At 48.6% G+C, this 19,810-nt stretch overlaps 1 protein-coding gene across 1 annotated transcript in view; it reads right to left on the bottom strand.

Moving 5' to 3' along the window:
• The window catches only part of MMRN2 (multimerin 2), a 59,522-nt gene that overhangs the window by 12,367 nt on the left and 27,345 nt on the right, over positions 1 to 19,810 (bottom strand). The window contains exons 2-3 of the mRNA XM_019555698.1: positions 13,393 to 13,515; positions 10,428 to 10,534 (exon numbers count right to left, since the gene is read on the bottom strand). Of these exons, the coding sequence (XP_019411243.1) occupies positions 10,428 to 10,534; positions 13,393 to 13,515 (230 nt within the window). The remainder of the gene's footprint in view (positions 1 to 10,427; positions 10,535 to 13,392; positions 13,516 to 19,810) is intronic.

Genomic DNA, 19,810 nt, shown 5'->3' with positions numbered 1-19,810 from the left:
TGGAGAACACCAGCAGCTCAGAAACTGACCCCAAGGCAGAAAGCAGGGGAGCTGAAAAACTGCTGCCTCTTATGCATTTTCTCTGGCCCTCCCCCAGAGCACTGGGATTGGAAGGGACCTCAGAGAATGCTGACAGGTCACTGGCCAGGCACACATGTCAGTTATGAAAGCACTCTTTCCCCCTCTCTCCCTCCCTCCCCTTACTTTCCTTTTTCTTTCGCCCCACAGGGAATCCAGTATAGGCAAGTCGAATATTCGCCCCTTGTCGAATATTCAAGCCGCACTGTTAATATTCGACCCGTGCTGTTAATATTCGACTCATGCTGTTAATATTTGACTTCCGGTATTCGATTCGACAGCTATTCGACCAGCTGCTATTCAACTTAATTTCCACTTTTCAAGGTCGAAAATGTCAAATATTTGTTGAATCGAATATTAAGTTGAAGCTTTGCACAGCCCTATTTTCAGCCTTTTCAGACTTGAGACAATCCCTTGGTAGACTTGTAGCACCATGTTAGTTTTCACTTATTTTTCAATTATAGAAAAACAGAGTAATTATGTTGCTTCAAAGAACTCAGAATGATCACACCAGGTCAGAAGGCTTTTAATACTATGGATTCCTATTTGAAATCTTTGGGTTGTGTGGCGGGCCAGTAGGGGGCGCTCCTGTATTGAGCCGCCCACCTCCCTGCACCCGACCACCTGTCAGGCTCCAAATGCCTCCTTAGGGGCGCCTTATGTCTGGCCCAACCCCTTCCTGGAGCACATACACTAGCCTGGGGGTAACGTCACCACCACCACCCCAAGAATGGACTCACTCCCGGCCCTGTGTCCTTGGGGAAACACAGGCCTAATGTCCTACGGGTACTCGAACCAGTACAGACACTTGGGGCACTTCCCCAAGTCCGGGGGGCAAAAAGTACAGTCTCCCTTAGTCCGCAGACCTAAGGGGTCTCTTAGGCATAATTTAGACCCACCCCTCAATAAGCCTCCCACACCAGTCACAAAGGAAGACTTTATTGGTTTCAGGGGTAGGGTGAAAATAGGGTACAAGATTGAGCAATATCCTAGAAATCCTAAAGAGCAAACAGTCTGGCTGAGGTAGCCTTTTGATCACGCATCTAAATTACTGCCAACTAGATATCTTCCCAGATCTCGAGTAGCTTACTCACAAGCATCTTCCAAAGGCCAGTGAAGTTTCCCCTCTGGAGGAAGCCAGTTCCTTGCTCAAGAGTTCTGGGGGGGGAGCCAGTTTCAGACAGTAAAGCTTCTCTGTGTCCCCCGCATGGCTGCTGCCTCACCTCATGGCCAAAGAGACCGCCTCCTGCCCGTCCCAACTGATATAGCCCCTGTGACCTCATTCACCTGGTCCAGTGGAGGCCAGCCCCAGTTGGCTCTCCGCCAACCAATTTGAAATACATCACCTGTTACCGGGCAGACTCCAGCCCACCAGGTAGATGCCCCTTACCCAGATAGCCGATACCAGTCACATAGGCAGAGGGAGCAGGTTTCCCCCCTCCCTCAGGAATGCAGCCAGCTCAGGTTACCTAAAGAGACAGGCTGAGGTGTGACTCCTCCGTGCTGGCCCATCTAATCACATTGTCACAAGGCAGAGATTTTAATCACATTGTCACAGGGCAGAGATTTTGGGGAGAAACCAAGGTGGCTTTCTGCCACAGGTTTATCTTGGGAATTGTGTTTGTATACCTAGCACTGCTAACGTTGTTCAGCACCCTGCAACACCCTTGAAAGGATCTCAAGAAACCCCAGGATGCAATGGAACCCTTGTTGAGAATCACTGACCTAATGTATCCAAATGCTTAAGGAATAGATTTTTGGATAATCAGTTCTTGGGGGCAGTGAACTTGTTACTTGTTTGGATCAATTCTTGCAGTACCACATACACTTACAGTGCAGCTAAGGAAATACAAAAATAAAGTCTTCTATTCTTGCTGCTGATTTGACCTCAGGGGGCACTTGTACATGTGACGGGGGTTTAATCCTCAAGGGTGCTTGTACACTTGATGCCATTAACATGTACATGTGATGAATATGTCACTTTGTGTGGCTTAATGGCATCACAGCGTACTCATGCAAGACTTCGGGGGATTTTAAATGACCTTGCATCATTGCAAACTACACTACATCTGGATGTAGTTTAGTTTGCAATGTTGCAAATTGAAAAGATACAGCTGCCAGCTTGCCCCCCAGCCATGGGAGAAGTGGGCAGTCTCTGCAGAAAAAAAGAATTGGGCCCCTTGCCGCTTCTGCCTTTAGCAGGCACCTTTTTTTTTCTCCCCAGCAGAATCTACCTGGCTCTCCTCTGGCCAGGGGGTGAGCTGCTGGTGGACCACATGGGCCCTGAGCTGCAGGGGGCCCCAGTCCTTCCCTTTGCAGTAGTGGCACCCCCCAGGGCCAACTGGGTAGGCTGCTAGTGGGTTGGGTGCTGCCTCTGAGCTGAGGCAGCACCTGGCCCACTAGCAGCCCACCTGGGTGGCTCTGGGGGGCATTGCTGCTGTGAAGGGAAGGACCAGGGCTCCCCCCCACTTCAGGTGTCACTGAATGTGTCGCATAATGGCATTATGTGTACAAGTGCCCTAAGAAATGAGCTAAGATGAACTATCAATTGGCCCTTAACATTTAATTAAAAATTGGATCTACCGCATGCATTTTAACAATTTCATAGCATGCTCTTATTTAAAACTTAAAAACTAATCTTTGTAAATTCCTTATGCTGGCTCTCTAGTTAACTAAGAATTCATACACATTGCCACTGATCTCAGTTCTAATGCTAATCTGTGGAGAGGGAATTAAAGAGAAGACAGTTGTATTTGCTTTCTACTCTACTTCAGTCATTTACTTGTATTTCATGGAATTCTTCTAACAGTATAAATAGAAGAAGAATGAATATGAGTTTTACATATACAGAATGTGCATTGCTTTAAAGGACTAAGTCTTCTTATAAGAGTCAAAGCCACAAGCTCGAAACAAAACCTCCCATTTTTAAATGCTTTATTTGGACAGGTGAGTGAGGGGGGGGAAATGAAGGTTTTAAGAAAAATCTTTCCTCAAAACATTTTTTTTTTTAACCTTTGACTGTAGCTTCTTCAGATATAAAGCAGAGTTATTTCACTGTAATAATGTAGTGTGGACTAATGTAGTGTGGACTTCACCTTCCTCTTTTGATTAGGGTCAACATGCATGTGTGTGTCAGCCATGCACTTGCTTGTTCCCTTATTTTATAACAGCACTTTCATAACAGCATATGCATAAAAAAAGTGAACAGCAAGGGTTCCACAGGGTAAGCACTGTTCAGGACTGGGTAAACCTGAGGTAAAGTAAGTGGCCGTCTATTGTGGTAAGAAGGTAGAAACAGCAAAAAAAGCAAATTCACAGATATGAAGCAGTTATTATTCATTAGCAGTATGTGTTTGCTGTTAAAGCTGGCCGATTGATGATGTTGTGGAACTGACTGTTGGACAACAGCAAACAACAGGCAGGACTTTCTGTTTGGATGAGTTGGTTGGGAACTGTTTGTTTACGGCTCCTGGGTTGCTTGTGTCTGAGTATGTATAGTTGGTTTCTGGTCTTTGGTGACAGTGTAAAATAGCGGTGTCAAACTCATCTGGCCTTAAGGGCCAAATAACTGGCACGGGGCAGACCCTACAGAACAGATTGGGCCCACAGATTCCTCGCCCCTCCCCCCCGTACTGGATCCATGTATGTGCTGCACATGGTGCCCACTCTGGCTAGATCAGGACATAAACCACTTGCAACACTTGCTCCAGCTGGTCTAGGGTGGATGGTACACACAGCACAGGCCCCAGCACAGATGGATCTGGCATGGGGGAACCCACAGTGATCTCCCTGCTAGGTATGAGGGACCCATGCCAGATCTAGTGCCTACTCTGGGTGGTCTGCGACCTGCACTGCATGCCGCACCCACTCTGGACCAGTGCCCCTTCCAAGTAGTCCAGAGCAGGTGCTGCTGGCAGCACAGTCCCAGACCAGCTGGAATGGGAGCTGCAGCCACTGGATTTGGCATGCAGAAGGGGAGGTAGGGCCAGAACAAGGGGCTGGATGAGGTGATTCTGCAGGCTACATCTATCTTTTATAAAAATAGAAACATCTTTTTTGGACTCAGTATCAAAAGAAAGGCTGAAAGTGATAACAGCAAACTCAAGCGCTTTTAGTATTTCTGAAATCAACAGTTTTGCTGCCAACTAACACATCATAATTTCTGTTAGTGAATGATTGTTCAACAAAAATGAGAGTTTTCCTACAACTGAAAATAACCTTCTTAATGAAGGAGGCTTTTTCTTCCAATAGGTCTGTGTGGCAGGGCACCTTTAGTGCCTGCCACTTTAAGGGCAGAAAACAGGCAGGAGCCAGGTGCCTGATGAGGGTGGCCATGAGAAAAGCCCTGGGACTCACCACTCCTGCAGTGGCCTTGGGGCTTCAAGGGGCTTGTCCGGAGTCCCCCATATGGTGGGGGGCAGTGGGGGATCACTCCTCCCCCCCAGCAGCAGGAACGGTGAGTCTGGGGGTTTTTTCGGGTTTTTTTCTTTTCTCTTAAAGGGCTGGAGCTGGCCCAGGTGGGGCATCCATGGGGGGGCTTGTGCAGAGCCCCCCGGTGTGGGGCATCAGGGATCACCCTCCCTTCCCCCACCAGGCAGCACCTGGTAAGCCGGGGCTTTCTTTTTCCAAAGAGCCGGGAGCTGGGTTGGGCGGGGTAGTCACTGCCAGGCTGGGGGATGGGCCTGGCTGATTTGGAGATTCAGCAGCAGCTGTACCTCCAAATCAGATCCAGATGAATCTATTTGGGACAGTGATTAGAATCACCACACTCAATCACTGTCTGCTGAATCCAAATCTGAAGCAAATATTAGTTGCTTTGCACAGGCCTAGAGGGTAGCAGGAGACACCCAACAGACTGCACTGGGGCTGATCGACACGTGGAGATGTAAGCCGGAAGCCAGATGAGGCTGGGTGGTATGAGTGTGGCCCTGAGCAAGAGGGCAGTATGGAAGAGGCTGGGTGAGAGCCAGCTGCGTGAGTGGGACCCTGGTGAGAGTGGGGTGGTGTGTGAACGGCCCCCTGGGGCAGCAGGATACAGCTGCCCAGTTTGTTCCAGCCATAGGCTGGAGAGGTAACACACACAGAGCAACATCTGCAAGGCATGGGACCTTGAAGGGGAGGTCAGAGTGCTCATTAAGGCCCTTGTCAGAAGGTTGAGCAATGGGTAGCCTCCCACCTTAGTAACAACTCTCATCTTTTTCCACCTAGGCAAGCGAAGCAGGTGGTTACCCCAAAAGCAGGGCAGCTGGCAGAGACCTGATGAGGAGGCCACCCTGTTACAGTCTGAAAGATACAAACAAGTAAAATTGCCACCGAGGTAGCTCTCAGGGTGGGTGTGGATGCATCTCGGCAATAGTAATTTGATGCAAGTGCAGTGCAAGAAAGAGGGAGGAAGCTTTAGAAAGTACTGATTCTCTGACTGTTCCTGCCAAGTGGCCATTAATTAGTCTTTCCATAGAAATGCTAATCCAATGCAAACAAATCAGCAGGGTTTTCTTTTGTTAGGCAATGGAAAAAAATTTCAACATTCCATTTTCACACCAGCTTTCAAAGGGAAAAATACAAAGTAGGACTGCCTTTTCCCTTCCACTTCAGCTGACTGTTTATTATTTCTGCTAAAGGCTGTTTAAACTTGAAAATCTTTTCCATTTCACATAGGAATAGCATCCTAGTGTACAAGTGCAACATGGAGGAAAAAAAAGAAGAAAAACCAGCAATGTGTGTTCATACAGCTATCCTATACGTAAATATAGCTATCCTATATGAAGGAATTTAGAAAGCATTGATTTTCTCTATTAATGATAAGTTAACTCTCTGATTAGGGAAGTCTTCTTTGATTTAATAAGGCTGTACAGAATAGATAATACATGTTTAGTGGATGATTTCTATTAATCCCAAAATGGGATTTTTTTTTAAACTTGAAGACTCTTAGAAAAGATCACTTTGAGATAAAAGAACATATCTAAATAATTCCCCACAAAGGAATTCCCACCCTCCCCCCCAACGCTGCAAGGTAGCAGTGAGGGGAACACCAGCATATATGGTGTGTGGTGCTGCAGACCCATCTCCAGTGCCACATACTGCACATCTGTGGTCGTCTGGACACAGCCTTTGAATCTCAAACTGAGTGATGCTGTGAGTTTCTTCACTTAAACCATGGTATTTATTTTTTCTCATACAAGCTGTTTATATTTTTTTGCAGCCTCAGCATAGCGCCCAAATATAATGGTCAACGTGTGGCCAACCTATTTGTAACACCTTTGTTATAAAACATGATAGGAAAGGCAAAAGGGATGTGAATCGTGTATCTCAGTACCAGATTATGATGCTTTAACATTCAAGCCTAGAGAGAACCAAAACTTGAGTGATGCCAAATTAATGGCTCACAAAGTTTGTGCAAGACTTCGTAGTTGCAATCTGGTACATTTATGAAGTTAACATTGGAAGCAAAATGCTTCAAGAACCTAAAGTAGATATCAAATAAATCATGCATCAGTCAAAAGCCTTAGAAGGCTTGAATAACTTCCTTAGAAGGGATTCCAGAGTGTCCTGCTTGATGTAAAAGGAATTGACTGATAATTATTTAAGAAAGTAGCTTTAATTTCCAGTTTAACTCAGAGCAAACCAAAACCAGAATGTTTGATTACAGGGCAGGGATGAATCTTTATCTAATCTAGAAAAAAGAACCATAATGTTTTTTTTCTTATTTTATTATATGGGATCTGTCATGCAGTCACTGTGGAAGAGAGATTTCTATAGCCTGAGGCGCACAATAAGATTGGGGGGGGGGGGGGGCAGGGGGGGCTGTAGCTCCAGAACATTAAAGATGCACCTCCAAAAATATAGGAACACATTATTTTACAGGAAAGTTGGTAAAGCAGCTCAAATGCCCTATATTGTCTTTTGAAGCCCTGGGCAGGTAGCTGAAGTTTAACATGCACCCACAAGCCACACTAAGGCTTTTGTTACAAAATAAGCATTTATCCTCATTTTCAAACAAATCCATCTTATTTGTGATTCTGATAATCTTGTCTGTATCTGCTGCAAATGGAGAATATGGGGATTTCTTTAAATATAACAGTGAAATCTGGTTAATCTGTCACTGTGATAATTTATTGCTATGACCTCTTTGATTGGTGCACTAAATCCCTATACACAAAACACTTTGGGTAACCCGTTATCTGTTTTAGTATAATGAGCCATTTCCAAATGTGGACACGTGCTAAGCAAAAATGGAAGTTGTTACTGATAATTTATCAGCTGAAAAGTGACTGCCCTATGCCCTCCATAGCACCTGCAAGCCACTGATGTTCACAAAACGCTGGATACTCTTCAGTTTTTCTTGGCTCAAAACACAGAAGATAATTCTGTGACGATAAGGGATCAGCCTTTCTTTGGCAATATGTGCAAATAAGGCTCCTGACAAGTTACATTTAAGATGTTATTAACATGTTAATCTTGCCTTTAATAGTAATCCAGGCACACACACATTTAAGTCAGCGTAAGACATGGTAATACCGTCAATGAGCCACACAATTATTTCACATGCAGTGTTGAATAAACTTGTGACTCAATTGTATCAGGCTTTAAACTGATTAGGCCTGGAGTTACCAGGAAAAACTCCTTCACAGTCAGGGTGTCCAGACTGTGGAATAAACTCTCTCCAGTGGTGGTGCAGTCACCTACCCTGGCAATCTTCAAAAAGAGACTGAACAGTCACCTCGCTGAGGTCATTTGACCACAGTTGTCTTTTCCTGCTTTGTGCAGGGGAACTGGACCCAATGACCTATAAGGTCCCTTTCAGTCCCTTACAAGCTATGATTGTGTGGCTGGTTGGGGCTGGCCCATGACAGAACCCAATACTCAGGATCCAGTATGAGGTAACCCCTGGGTCCCAGACACAGCTGTCGCCTACCAAATTCAGCTAGGGGCAGAACTAGTCCCTGAACTCTGGAACTCTGCCCAGTCCCCAGGGACAGATTGGAGTGGGGTGCAGTGAGCTTACCATCAGGGAGCATCTCCCTGATCTCAGGCTCGTTGAAACCCAGGCTTTTACTAACCCCACATGCAGCTGGGTTGCATGCATATTTTTCTGACATCCCCAGCACCTGGGGACCCTGGGTTCAAGGAGATTCTCCCTGGTCCTGAGGTCCCCATGCACCCAGTGATGTCAAAAACCAGCTGCACGTATGGTTTTTAAAGCTCTCCCCACAATGGGCCCCTGGGCTGCATATGCAGTTTTCACTCGCCCATCCTGGCTCATGGGGACTCCAGGAACAGGCTGCCATAGCCCAATCCCAGGGACCCTGTGCTCCGGGACTTTTAAAACCATATGCAGCACCCAGATGGGCAGCGCAGGCAGTTTTTACTCATCCTGGTACATGGGAACCCTGGGACTTGAGCTATGGCAGCCCAACCTCAGGGTCTCTGTGTGCCAGGATGAGTAAAAATTGTATGCGTTGTCCAGCAGGGTTTTGACAATTGGCTGATTTTGGCTGGGGCCAGGGATCACACTAGGGATGGTTGTAGACCCCAGTTTGGTCCCCAGGCTCAGCTGACAATCAGCCAACTGTGGGCACCTGCTTTTAAATTGCTGGTGTAGGGGGAGCCTTCATGATTCCAGGTTCCCCCTGCATTAGCAAGGTGCGATTGTGATCTAATTCCCAATCTGAAAATCATGCATCCTGTCATGCATGTGTGGCATGTCAGGAAGTGCAACTGTTGGGATCGTGAATCAGATCCCATCACGCTTTTAAGTGGCAAAACAGTGCACTCCACTATACATCATGCGATTTTTATACAGAGATTACTCCAGTTTATTGTAGTAAAAAGCCATACAGTAAGCATTTATCTATAATCACACAGTTCTCAGAATGGGCCAGAGTGAATACAGTTTGCACTTAGAACTTTTGTATTATTTGTCCTCCTTTATAAGTGTCAAAAATCATTCTTGCTGTCCTGCTGGGGCATGCAAAGTTTTTTGGGGGGGGGGCTTTTTTTTTTTTTTTTATATACAAGAAAGTAAAAATGGCTAACTACTGGTAATCAGTCACTCATAAACAATTAGTCATACTGGAGCAACTAACATTTTTATTTAGTACATTTGCACATATGAAAATGGCTAGTTATGCTTAATCATCACAGATCCCTTTGAAGTGATGGATTAACTAACTCCAATGGTATTTACATTCAGCAATGGCTCAGTCTGTTTAAGAATCTTAGAGTTAGTATTTAGCCAGCATGGGCCAGGGTCAGACTCATACCAGCTGGGGCCAATGGAGCATTGTCTGGATGAGCTCACCTTTGCAGCTGTGTCTCAGGTAAACATGAGATTGTTTTATTTATTAATTTGGTTTCTATGCCATCCTTCCAGACAAAGGCTCAGCATTGTTTACAAGAAGATGACAGAATAACTTACAGGAGAGTGATGAGAACAAAACAACTTAAAAGGGAATGAGAAGATCAAGGTAAAATAGAGACCTCCCTAAACAATATATTTCAGCCTAGCTTAGTTTGCTAAATGCCTGCACAAAGAGGTTTTACAGCAGTTCCAAAAGATATCCAGGTCCTCTCTGGCCTCAGGAGTGAAGGAATTCCAGAGCTGAGGAGCAACTGCAAGCACAACCACCTATATGTTTTTGTCAAGTAGATGCCTCAAATTGTGACTGGAAAAATATTGGGAGGCCATACAGATTCTGGAGTTGTGTTGCTAGTGATGCACCCCTATCATACCATTTTGCACCAACTGCAGTTTACAGGCAGTTTTGTTTAGTGGGTCTTGTTTTGAGGCAAATTACAGAGTAGTGATTTTAAAGATACCACCTCCCATATATTTTTGGGCGCATCTACATGAGATGCTTTAGTAGAGATTAGCGCTAATTACTGTGCAGTAAGCATTTGTACATGTAGACGGTGGCACTTACTGCACAGTAATCTGCTGCTTGTATTTACAGGTTGCAAATTTACTCATAATTAGAGCAAATTTATTTGAGTAGTTACTGTACAGTACAGCACATGTACATGGCCATCTGGGAGAAAATTTACTCCCAGCCAACCAGGCAGTAGAGGGCAAGAGATTGCTCCTGCCCCCAGGAGTTACCTACTGCCAGGGCAGGCTCTGCAACTGGAGCCCGGTCAGCGACAATGTCCCCATGCCCCAACACCAGGGGAGCTCCCAGTTTAAAACACAAGCAAGATTTTTAAAAGCATCACAGACATCTGAAATGGAATAAAGACTAGAAATAAAGTGTATCAGACCAGCTTTGATCTCTTGTTCCTAGTACCTTAAAACCCAAAGAGATGTTCTGCTGGTGTTCGAGCACCACCATTACCTACTCTTAACTCCTTACCATAGTGTTTACAATCCTTGCCGATATAGCCAGGGCAGCACTTCCAGTCCAAAGAATTTAAAACCTTCTGCTTCACTTGGTAGACTGGCTTCAGAGTTGCCCTGTACCTGGACAATTGACAGAGAGAAAGAGAGAGAGATTTGGGAGCAGATTATAGTGAGATTAAACTGTATCTATGCTAGTTGGCAAAGCATTTTGACTCTCCATGTGATAGGAGCACTCTCCTGTGGGAAGCTCCTATTTTATTTATTTAATAATTTATAGATCTAGATATATAATCACACATGCACCTGTTTTCTTTCTTTCTTTCTTATATATATGTTATTTATTTATTTTCCAACAAGAAAATGGCCCTTGAGTCAGTGTTGCCCAGCTGCTTGTACCTGAAGTGTTGCAGGGTACCCAAAAATAAAATTTTGAAATTCCCTGCTCTTTGGGCAGCTCTCTCCTGCCATGCCTTGATGTTAGGTAAAATACAGAGTGCAGAAAGCTGCCCTTGTTTTATTAGAATATCCATCCAGATTGTGATCCTGGCCTTATGTGCCAATTGTATAGCTCTATACCTCCCCTACACCATGCATCATGCCTTGCAGGTGGCACCCTTACAGATGTTCAACTGGGGTGATACAGCCCCACTCGGGCCTTCTGACCCCTCAGTCTCACTCAGCCCCACACTGGGTCTTCAGACCTCTCACTCTCTTCTCACAGCCTCTTCCTGGGCTGCCAGACCCCTTAGTCTCCCTCCTGGCCCCTGTCTGAGCTGTAAGCTCCTCTTGTGGTCTGTTGTCCTAGACCTCTTTTGTTCTTCAATTTCTCAGCTGCTTTCCAGGCTCTTGGACTCATCTAGCTCTGCATTCTGTTCCTGGCCCCTCACTGGGCTGCTGGACCCTTCCAGTCCCACTACACTCATAGGGCTTTACTGTAATCCTCAGGCCCCATCTGGCCAGCTGGGCCACTGGGTCCCTGTGGTCCCAGTCTCCTCTGGGCCCTCACTGGGCCCCTGTGGTACATGTGGTCTTCCATGTTAAGTGCTTTTCTGTCAGCATCTGCTCCTCTAGTCTTCCCCCTCCACATAGGGTTGCCAACCCTCCAGGATTGCCCTGGAGTGTCCAGGAATTAGAGAGAAGTCTCCAAGAGACTGCTGAGAATCACCTGGGAGACAAATTATAGGACATTCATTACATCTTGAATCTGATTTATACAGTTGTCCAGTGGGTTTTTAAATTGTAATAGTAATGTGCACTTGCCTTCCTGAGGTAAAGTCATTAATGTCATTACATCATGTGATGAAACTTCCCAGAAAAGATTCAGAGTTGGCAACCCTACCTCCATGGGGTAACCCACAAATTAGTGGGAACTGAGGCTTTCTGGAACCCCATCCTTGCCTTTACTTGGAGTGGCCCATGCGTGACATTTCATGCAGGCTGCCCCACCATGATAACCAGCCCCAGTAGGGTACAGTTTCAGGTCTTAACCAGGACTGGTCTTCAGGCCTACCTAACCTTGCTAGTCTCTCATGGCTCCCCCTTAGATGTCCTATGCCCCCTCCTCGGCTGATAACCACTGGGCCCCCTGGCCCTGGCCCAGTTTCCCACCTGAGTCCTTCATTTCTGGCCCCCAGTTCACTCTCAGACCCCTTTCCTACATCCCTCCTCATCAGATGGCCTAGCACCAGCCACCATTATCTTAACCTGCACATCCCTTGACTCCTTCCTCCTGGCTGTGACCACACAAGGACCCTCAGCCCCTCCTAGGCCTTGGTGCTGCCTAAGGCCACTTGAAAACTCAAGGCTCTCCTGGCTTTGGCAGTCTCTGCCATTGTCTATTTCACCCTTCAGCCCCTCTTAGGCCCTGGCCCCACACAGGCCAGTTGAGAGTCTCAGGGTCAGTCTTCCAGCTGTCAGCTCCTACCCAATTCTCCAGATGTTTCAGATGTTATTCTCCTTGCTGGCATTCAAGAGCAGCAGCCTTCCTGCTGGGTGATGTTCCTACACAAGATCCCAAGATGTTACTGCCAGCCTAGTTCTCAGGGTCTAGGTTTATACCCTGCCTAAACCCAGCCCTCCTCCAATCAGGTGGCTCCTTTGAGCAAACCTAGCCTCACCTGCTGGCTCTCTGGGTCAGCTGGCTCTGCAATTAGCCCTCTCCCACCTGTCAGTGGCTCAGCAGGCTGCCTTACCTCTTAAAATGGCAGGCCCATCAAATGCCCTGCCACATGAAGGTTTTTCCATTATTATTTTAATAATCACTCTCTTCTCATGGAATGGCATCCACTAGACCTGTAGGCCCTAACCCTTCAGATACTTATGCACTCATTTTGTTTGATGCGCTGTGAAATAATCCTAATGAAACCAATGGAAAGACTGCATAAAGTGAAGTCTTTGTAAGGGTGTGTAGGACCAGGCTCTTAATAATGACCTCAGCCTTTCTTTTTGTGTGATGCATAAGAGGTGCACACAGGTGCATGTGCACCCCCTAAGCTTGGCGGTGCACCCCCTGCCAAAAGCAGTGCTAACACTGCTTGTGGCACCTGCGGGCAGTTGCTGCTTGCCACCCTCCCCCCAACCCTCACCATTGACACCACCAGCAGCATCTGTGGGTAGTCCCCACTCACCCCCACCACTGACACTACCATCTGTAGGGGCTCGCCGTGCCCCCCAGCCTCCAGGAGCATGCAGCGTTCATGGTTAAAGTCAGATCAGTTACAAGTATGTAGATTATTTTAGGAGTGTAACTCCTTACAACTTTAAATGATACTTGTGTTCTTCACTTACTCACTAAAGTGCCTTCAATGAATTCCTTAATACCATATGTTCCTTAATCTGAACACAGTTGAAGTCATTCTAAATTGGATGCCTAAATATATGTAATAAATATCATTCCTAGGCAGTTTTGAAAATTTTGCCTTCAGTATCCAAAAGAAAAACATACGTCTGCTTTTACTGGCTTTACCAAGGATACTTACATGATCTTCTGGCAGTCTGGGACTCCATTTAGACAAGGCTGCTGGGACTTAATAACATATTTCTCTTTTTTGCAGGTAGCTATGTATGTGACCAGTCGGGACCGCAAGTAAGAACACCAATTCCTGGAGGGAAAAATTACAGGGAACAAGTTTGGCAGACAAGGGAAGAAGTTTGGAGTTCAAGCTTTTTTTAAATTGTTGTTGATTACAATAATGCAAGGAAGCTACATTATACAATAATGCAAGGGAGCTAATGGGGCATCCTTTTCAAGGTGAAGGACAGGGGAAGCAGAAACAGAGCTCACTCATGCTCTTTTTTATATAGCACAGATTATAGACACTATGGGTGCATCCACACATGCAAGCATGTGCGCCTGCAGCAGCTTAAATAGAAGTGGTGCAAATTTGAGCTGGGGCTTTTTGCCTCAGCGCACGTGCTCATACATGCACTTTGTTGTGGAGCAAATTATGCCACTTGGGGTAAAATAACCCTGCCTGGCTCCTCCCAGATCTGCAGCCAGGGGCAGCTAGAGCCTGGGCCAGCACCTGGGGGAATCCTCTGCTGCAGGCTGCTGCCCCCAACTTGGGGAGGGGCCCACTGCGCTGCACTGCACTGCACTGCACCCTGGCCTCTGCAACCCTGTTCTGACCTGCTGCTCAGCCCACCACAAAACCACAGCTGGGGGACAAACTTTGGGGGGAACCTGTGCTGCCTGTGGGGCCCCTCCCCAGCATCACTGCCAGAGCCTAAAGGTGACTTGCCTGCCCCAGCTGCCTTGGCAGGCCACTCCGCACCGTCACCTCCACTTTCACCAAAAGTACACCGAGTGGCTGAACAGGACGGCTCCTACCATCACTGCTGCTGCTCCCCCTCTCAGAAGACAGAGAGATTCCCTGCTGCACCACCTTGCATCACCTGACACTAAACCTGCACTGGATTACTCCCTGACTGATTGCTCCTGCCCTCCCCCACAGCTACCTCACTGCATCTGCTCCTGCTTTGTCTTCCTGCCTACTGCTCTGCTGTTGAGTGCCTGGCTGGAGGCCTGAGGGGCTCCTGGACTGATCTGCAACAAACAAAGCCCCTCCACTGCTCCATCCATCTTTTACATCTGCCTCAGCAGCCTTCCCTGTTTGGTCTTGCCCTTGTGTGGTAAGTCCTGTGGTCCACTCCCACTACCCTGGTGTTTGTTGTGTAGCTGAATAAGCCAGCTCGAGTTTCCCTAGCCCCTGTGTGTGTTCCTGCTCCCCCACATTCTCAAAGCATATCCCTCTTGGTTTTATTCCTTCCTCCCTATCCTGCTTCTCCCCTACAACCCCAGCCTGCCCCTACTAGATTCACCAGCTCCACTGTGAATTTTGTTTTTCTTTATTGTCTACCCTGTCCTCATGTGAAATAATGGCAGGGCAGGAACCTTCTGTGGGGGTGCATGCCCACACAGAGCTTCCAGCAGCCCCCACTATGAGGGCAGATCCCAGCCAAGCCCCCAAGGGGATGAATGCCCTTATAGTGTCCACCCCAGAGGCACAGTCAGACCAACCTCCTTCAGGGCTGGAGAAGCATACAACCTCTGTTGCATGGGCAGGTGTGACTCCCCTAGCCAAGCCCCCTCTGGAGGGGCCCCCAAGTCCCCTCTCCCATTATCAGGGACCAAGGGCAAGGGCAAGGGCAAGGGTAAGGGCAGTGCGGAGGGCTCCTCTTCAGCCTCCTCCACAGCTGGGGATGGGAAGGGAAAGGCCCTGCCCCCAAACCTAGGCCACCAGCACCTGAGGGGATCAGGTGCACTAGACCAGCCAGCACACGCACTCAGCCTGTCCCTGACCCTAGCTCTGGCTCCACCAATGTGGCCCCCCCAGGGTGGGAACCATAGCTATGCACAGGCAGCTGCAGGGAGACCCTAAGCCCTGGACCCTCCACCACTGGCCCTTCCAGCTTAGGCAGCAGGGCCCCCTTTCCAGGACTCACCCACAGGCATGAGGTGAAGTGCCAACTGCCCAAACAGGAGAACCTGCACTTCAAGACCTAGATGCAGGACCTGGCTTAGGTACTGGGAGCCCTTAAGATAGTGGCAGCCCCCCATCTTCATGGCAAGGGGGTCTTTTTCCTTGCCTCAGAGGCCACCACACAAAAGGTGGAGAGGGGGCTCATGGTAAAGGGCGAGTACATCCCCAATGAGCCTCTAAAAGAGCTGGGGACCAGGATGGTCCTTAGCTCTGCCCCTCCCTATATTCCCAATTGGGCCCTGCTCCCCCAGCTTCAAACCCTGGGGAGAGTTATCTCCCCAGTGGCCCTCTCGCTGGGGTGATGAGGCCCCCAGTCTCCGCCATGTGCACTGTTTCTGTTGCCAGGTTAGGATCCAGCTGGTGGTGGGAGCATGGCTGGAGGCTGAGGGATGCCTGGAAATTCCTTTTCATGGGGTCCTGGTGAGGATTTTCTATATACTGGGGGACCTGTGGTGCTTCTTTGGCTGTGTCCTGGGGCACTTGCATCATGAGTGCCCCATGGACCAGGTGGGGAGGGCATCTGCGGGTCCCACTGGCAAGAGGGGTGCCCCCATCATCAGCAACCCTCCCCCCTCGGGCCCCTCTGGCACCACAGCAACAACTATGATCCCCCAGTGAACTCAAAGGACCCTTCCCCCCAACCAAGACTGGCGGAGTCCTGGGGAGAGCAGCAGCAACCAAGGGGAGAGAGGAAGCAGGGCTCCCCTATCCCTAGTCATGCCCCCATCATAGCTGCCCCACCCCTCCAGCCCTCACCTTCTCCTACTGGAGCCTGTCCACCTGAGGACTACCCCACGGCTGACTGGGTGCAGGTCCCTTCTGGGTGCAAAGGCAAGAGAGGCCCTGGTGCAGCTGGAGCCCTCTGACATGGAGGACTCCTTCCCCCCTCCCAAGACCACCATACAGTGGGGAAGGAGCGGCCCAGCTTCTGGGGTCCTCCCCAGCTGCGTCTGACACCCCACCCCTGGGTAAGATCAAATGGGTGATCCCTGTGGAGGAGGTTTTGGGGCTGCTGGACAGTCCCAAACAGGAGCCCATGGAGGAAGCCCCTCATTCTGCTGACCAGGGCCTATCCCCTGAGACCACAACGGAGCCTCCTCCCTCTGTTGATCTGGGGGATGCAGAGGCCCTGGGACTCACCCCAGTGAGTCCTGAGGGAAGGGATCCCCTTTCCTGGGACCCTGAGGTAGATGCCGAGGCCACCCCAGACATTAGAGTGCCTAATGGATGTGTTCCCTCCCACTCCCAGAAAAAAATTACCTCCAACCTGCCCCATAGTCCTGCGCTGCCCCTGCCTCCTTCACTCACCAGGATGTAGGGTGCTGAACGGCAATGATATGCTGGTACTCTGCCCCTTCCCCTGCCCCTCACTCTCAATCCACAGACTCCCCAGTGCGCCTCAATCCTGACCCATAGTCCATGTTTGCCCTAACTATCTCCCTCCTGGCAACAGCTCCGTCCTAGCACCCAGACATAAGTGTAGCTGCAGCTGTCTCACCAGCTGTTTTCTGGCTCCAAGCAGTGCCATCCCTTGCTGTTCTGCTCCCTGAGCCTGTGCCCAGGCCCCAGTGATCTCCATGTTATTCCTGGGAAACACTCCTAAGCTCAGGGACTGGGCTGAGCAAGCCTCTTCTGTTCCAGGCCAGCCTCCCCCTGTACAGCCTGCTCTAGCAGGAACATAGAGGTTCTAAGCCTGGCTCTGGTGGCCTCTGCTACCCAGACCACTTCCCCACACCTGCCCCCCATTTCTCACTCACACACCCATGCTGCCACCCCCACCCCTCCCCCCAACCCATCACACACTCAAGTAGTTACCGGGAGTAGGAACCCCCCAGTCTGGGGTTGCATGTCCCAGCACCAATATGGGCATGGGGCAGGGCTGCAGTGTGACAGTTGCCCCTGCAGCTGCAGCTCCTGCCAGTGGGTCCCTCCCTGTCTTGTCCAGTAGCTGGGCACACCAGGTGTGAGATTTTTGTGGGGGTATATGGGATTGGGGCAGGAAAGGTGGGGGGGATGTGTGAGTGGATTCTGTGGGAGGGACTGTGTGTGTGGGTGTGGGGGGACTTCTAGGGAGGGGTGGGTCCCCTGCCCACCCCCTGGCATGGCATATAATCCCCCCCCATCACAGCAGGAGCAGCAGCTGCTATCAGGACACTCATGGGCAACTACTAGCAGAGCCCTCCAGCAGCACAGTGTGGCCCCAGCCATCTGAGATTCAGAGATAACTATGCCACATGGACCCACTCACTGGCACATTGCCAGACCAGGCTGCTCTTGCTGCCAGCCAGGCCAGGCCCTGACTCCATGTGCCCTGCACACTGTCAGACTGGGCTGGGTCCATGGAGGCAGGACCTGGCCTAGCCCACTGGCACACAGCTCTTGTGTGCGGTGCCAGAAGCCCAGGTGGCAGCAAGAGTGGCCTGGTCCTGGTGAAAGTTATGTGCCAGTGGGCTGAGCCAAGCCCACTCTATGTGGCACAGGCAGTGCTAGGTCTCAGGCAGCTGAGGCTGAGCCATGCCACCAGGGGGCTCTATCAGTAGCAGACCATGAGTGCACCGATGGCCGCTGCTGGGGGCGGGGGCTGTGCGCCATTCAGGGGGGCAGGTTGGTGGGGGGACCCACCCCTCCTGAGCAGTCCCCCCACCCACAATCCCTCCACCCACCCAAAGTCCCCCAACCCCCACATCCCTGCTTACCTGGGACAAAGCCTGGGTCTGATCCACTGCTGCAGCCTTGCCCCACTCCTACTTGCTCCAGCACATGGCAGCAGCATGCTGGAGTAGTAGGGACACACAGAAACCATAGAGATGCTTTAGAGCATCTCTTTGGAGGACCCAGACTCTGGTTGCTTTTTCTCAGCACCACTTTTTCTCAGGGTGTTTTTTTGTTTTCCTACCAGGATTTCCCAATCTCAAAATTAGAGGCTACGTTGCAAATATGCAGCATGGGAAACATTTTTTCATTCCTAGCATGCCTCTTGTGGCATTTCAAACTGCTCTGAGATGCTGCAACAGGCATGTGCTAGCTCGTCTGGATGCAACCTTTGTGTTCTAAAAATCTCTATTTCCAGGGGACTGTAACTGAGCCATGGACACTTTTTCTTCAGAAATACATGGATGCAGGATCAAATGTTAAATATTTAATATTCTGGATTAATAAACCTGTAATCAGCAATGTTGTTACAACCAATGCATTCAACATCCTAGTTCTGATAGTGTGTTTATGTAAGATGGTTCAGCAATTAAACATGGGAAACAAGTAACTGCAGTGAATAGAATAGGGATTAAGTCACTGAGACTTGGACAAAGCAGAAAGAAAGTTAAGTGTGCCCCAAATGGCAAAAACTGGGCTTGCTGCCTAGCATGCTAGTTGTAATAATTTCCAAAGAAAGAATCTGTTGAGTCAGCAGTTATGTTTTACAGATAAAACCTCTAGAGATGGGCTAGTACCTCTTCTTTCATTCATTAAAATTTCTAGCAGAGTTCACTGCTTCACATGCCCAATGGTGATTTTCATCAGAACAATGTGAAGATACTACACCCTGTGCAAGTATACATTCACTTGGACTGTGTTCTCTAAAGCCATGCCTACATAGGGACACTTAGGAAAGTTAAGGCAAATCACATAAACACTGGAAGTCATTGTGTATAAACTGTAATCAATTGGCCCTTCTCTGCAAGTAGGTAAGGTAAGGGGAGTTAACCCCCCTTAACTTCTGCACAGTACCTTCATGCCTTTAGCTGATTTGCCTTAATCTTAAACTGGTGAGCCCCAAGTGTTCACTAGATAAGCTGTAAAGTTCAGGTAACAAGGGAGGCTACCATCTAAATTAATATTGATGACTGAGGGCATTAATCTTCACCTCTCGAACTAAGATCTGGGCTACACAATGTTTTACTGGTACTACTATGTTGGCATGGGTATGAAAAGCTCACACCCTAGCAATGCCAGTATGCTGGTAAAACCCCCAAACTGGTGACAGTTGGGCTAATGGTTTTTCATTCAGGGAGGTGATGCCAACATAAAAAACCATTCCTGCCTGCAGATGCTATGCTTTCACTTGAGGCTCTGCCAACATAGCTTTAGTTGAGCTCCATAACAGATGAGCTCCAAGATGCAGCTGTGAGAACAAAGTATGGAGCATTGCCCAAGTAGGTTCATCTGGCCTTATGATCTACCAAGTCCAGCTGCCCTACTTGGGCATAGCCCCATACCTTGCATCTAAAACGGTAACAGCTCTAAACAAATCTTTACATTTGGTGAGGCATCACCAATAACAATTCCACTGAAACTAAAACTCCCACTATTTAATCACAACATCTTCTTTCAAAGATTTCATAGATTTCATAGACATTAGAGCTGGAAGGGACCTTGGAAGATCATTGAGTCCAGCCCGCCGCCCAAAGGGCAGGAA

Source organism: Crocodylus porosus, unplaced genomic scaffold (genome assembly GCF_001723895.1).
Source record: "Crocodylus porosus isolate Cpor-Errol unplaced genomic scaffold, CroPor_comp1, whole genome shotgun sequence".
Classification (NCBI taxonomy): domain Eukaryota; kingdom Metazoa; phylum Chordata; order Crocodylia; family Crocodylidae; genus Crocodylus; species Crocodylus porosus.
The sequence above is the reverse complement of the archived record's forward strand: the minus strand, read 5'-3'. Positions and strand labels throughout refer to the sequence as shown.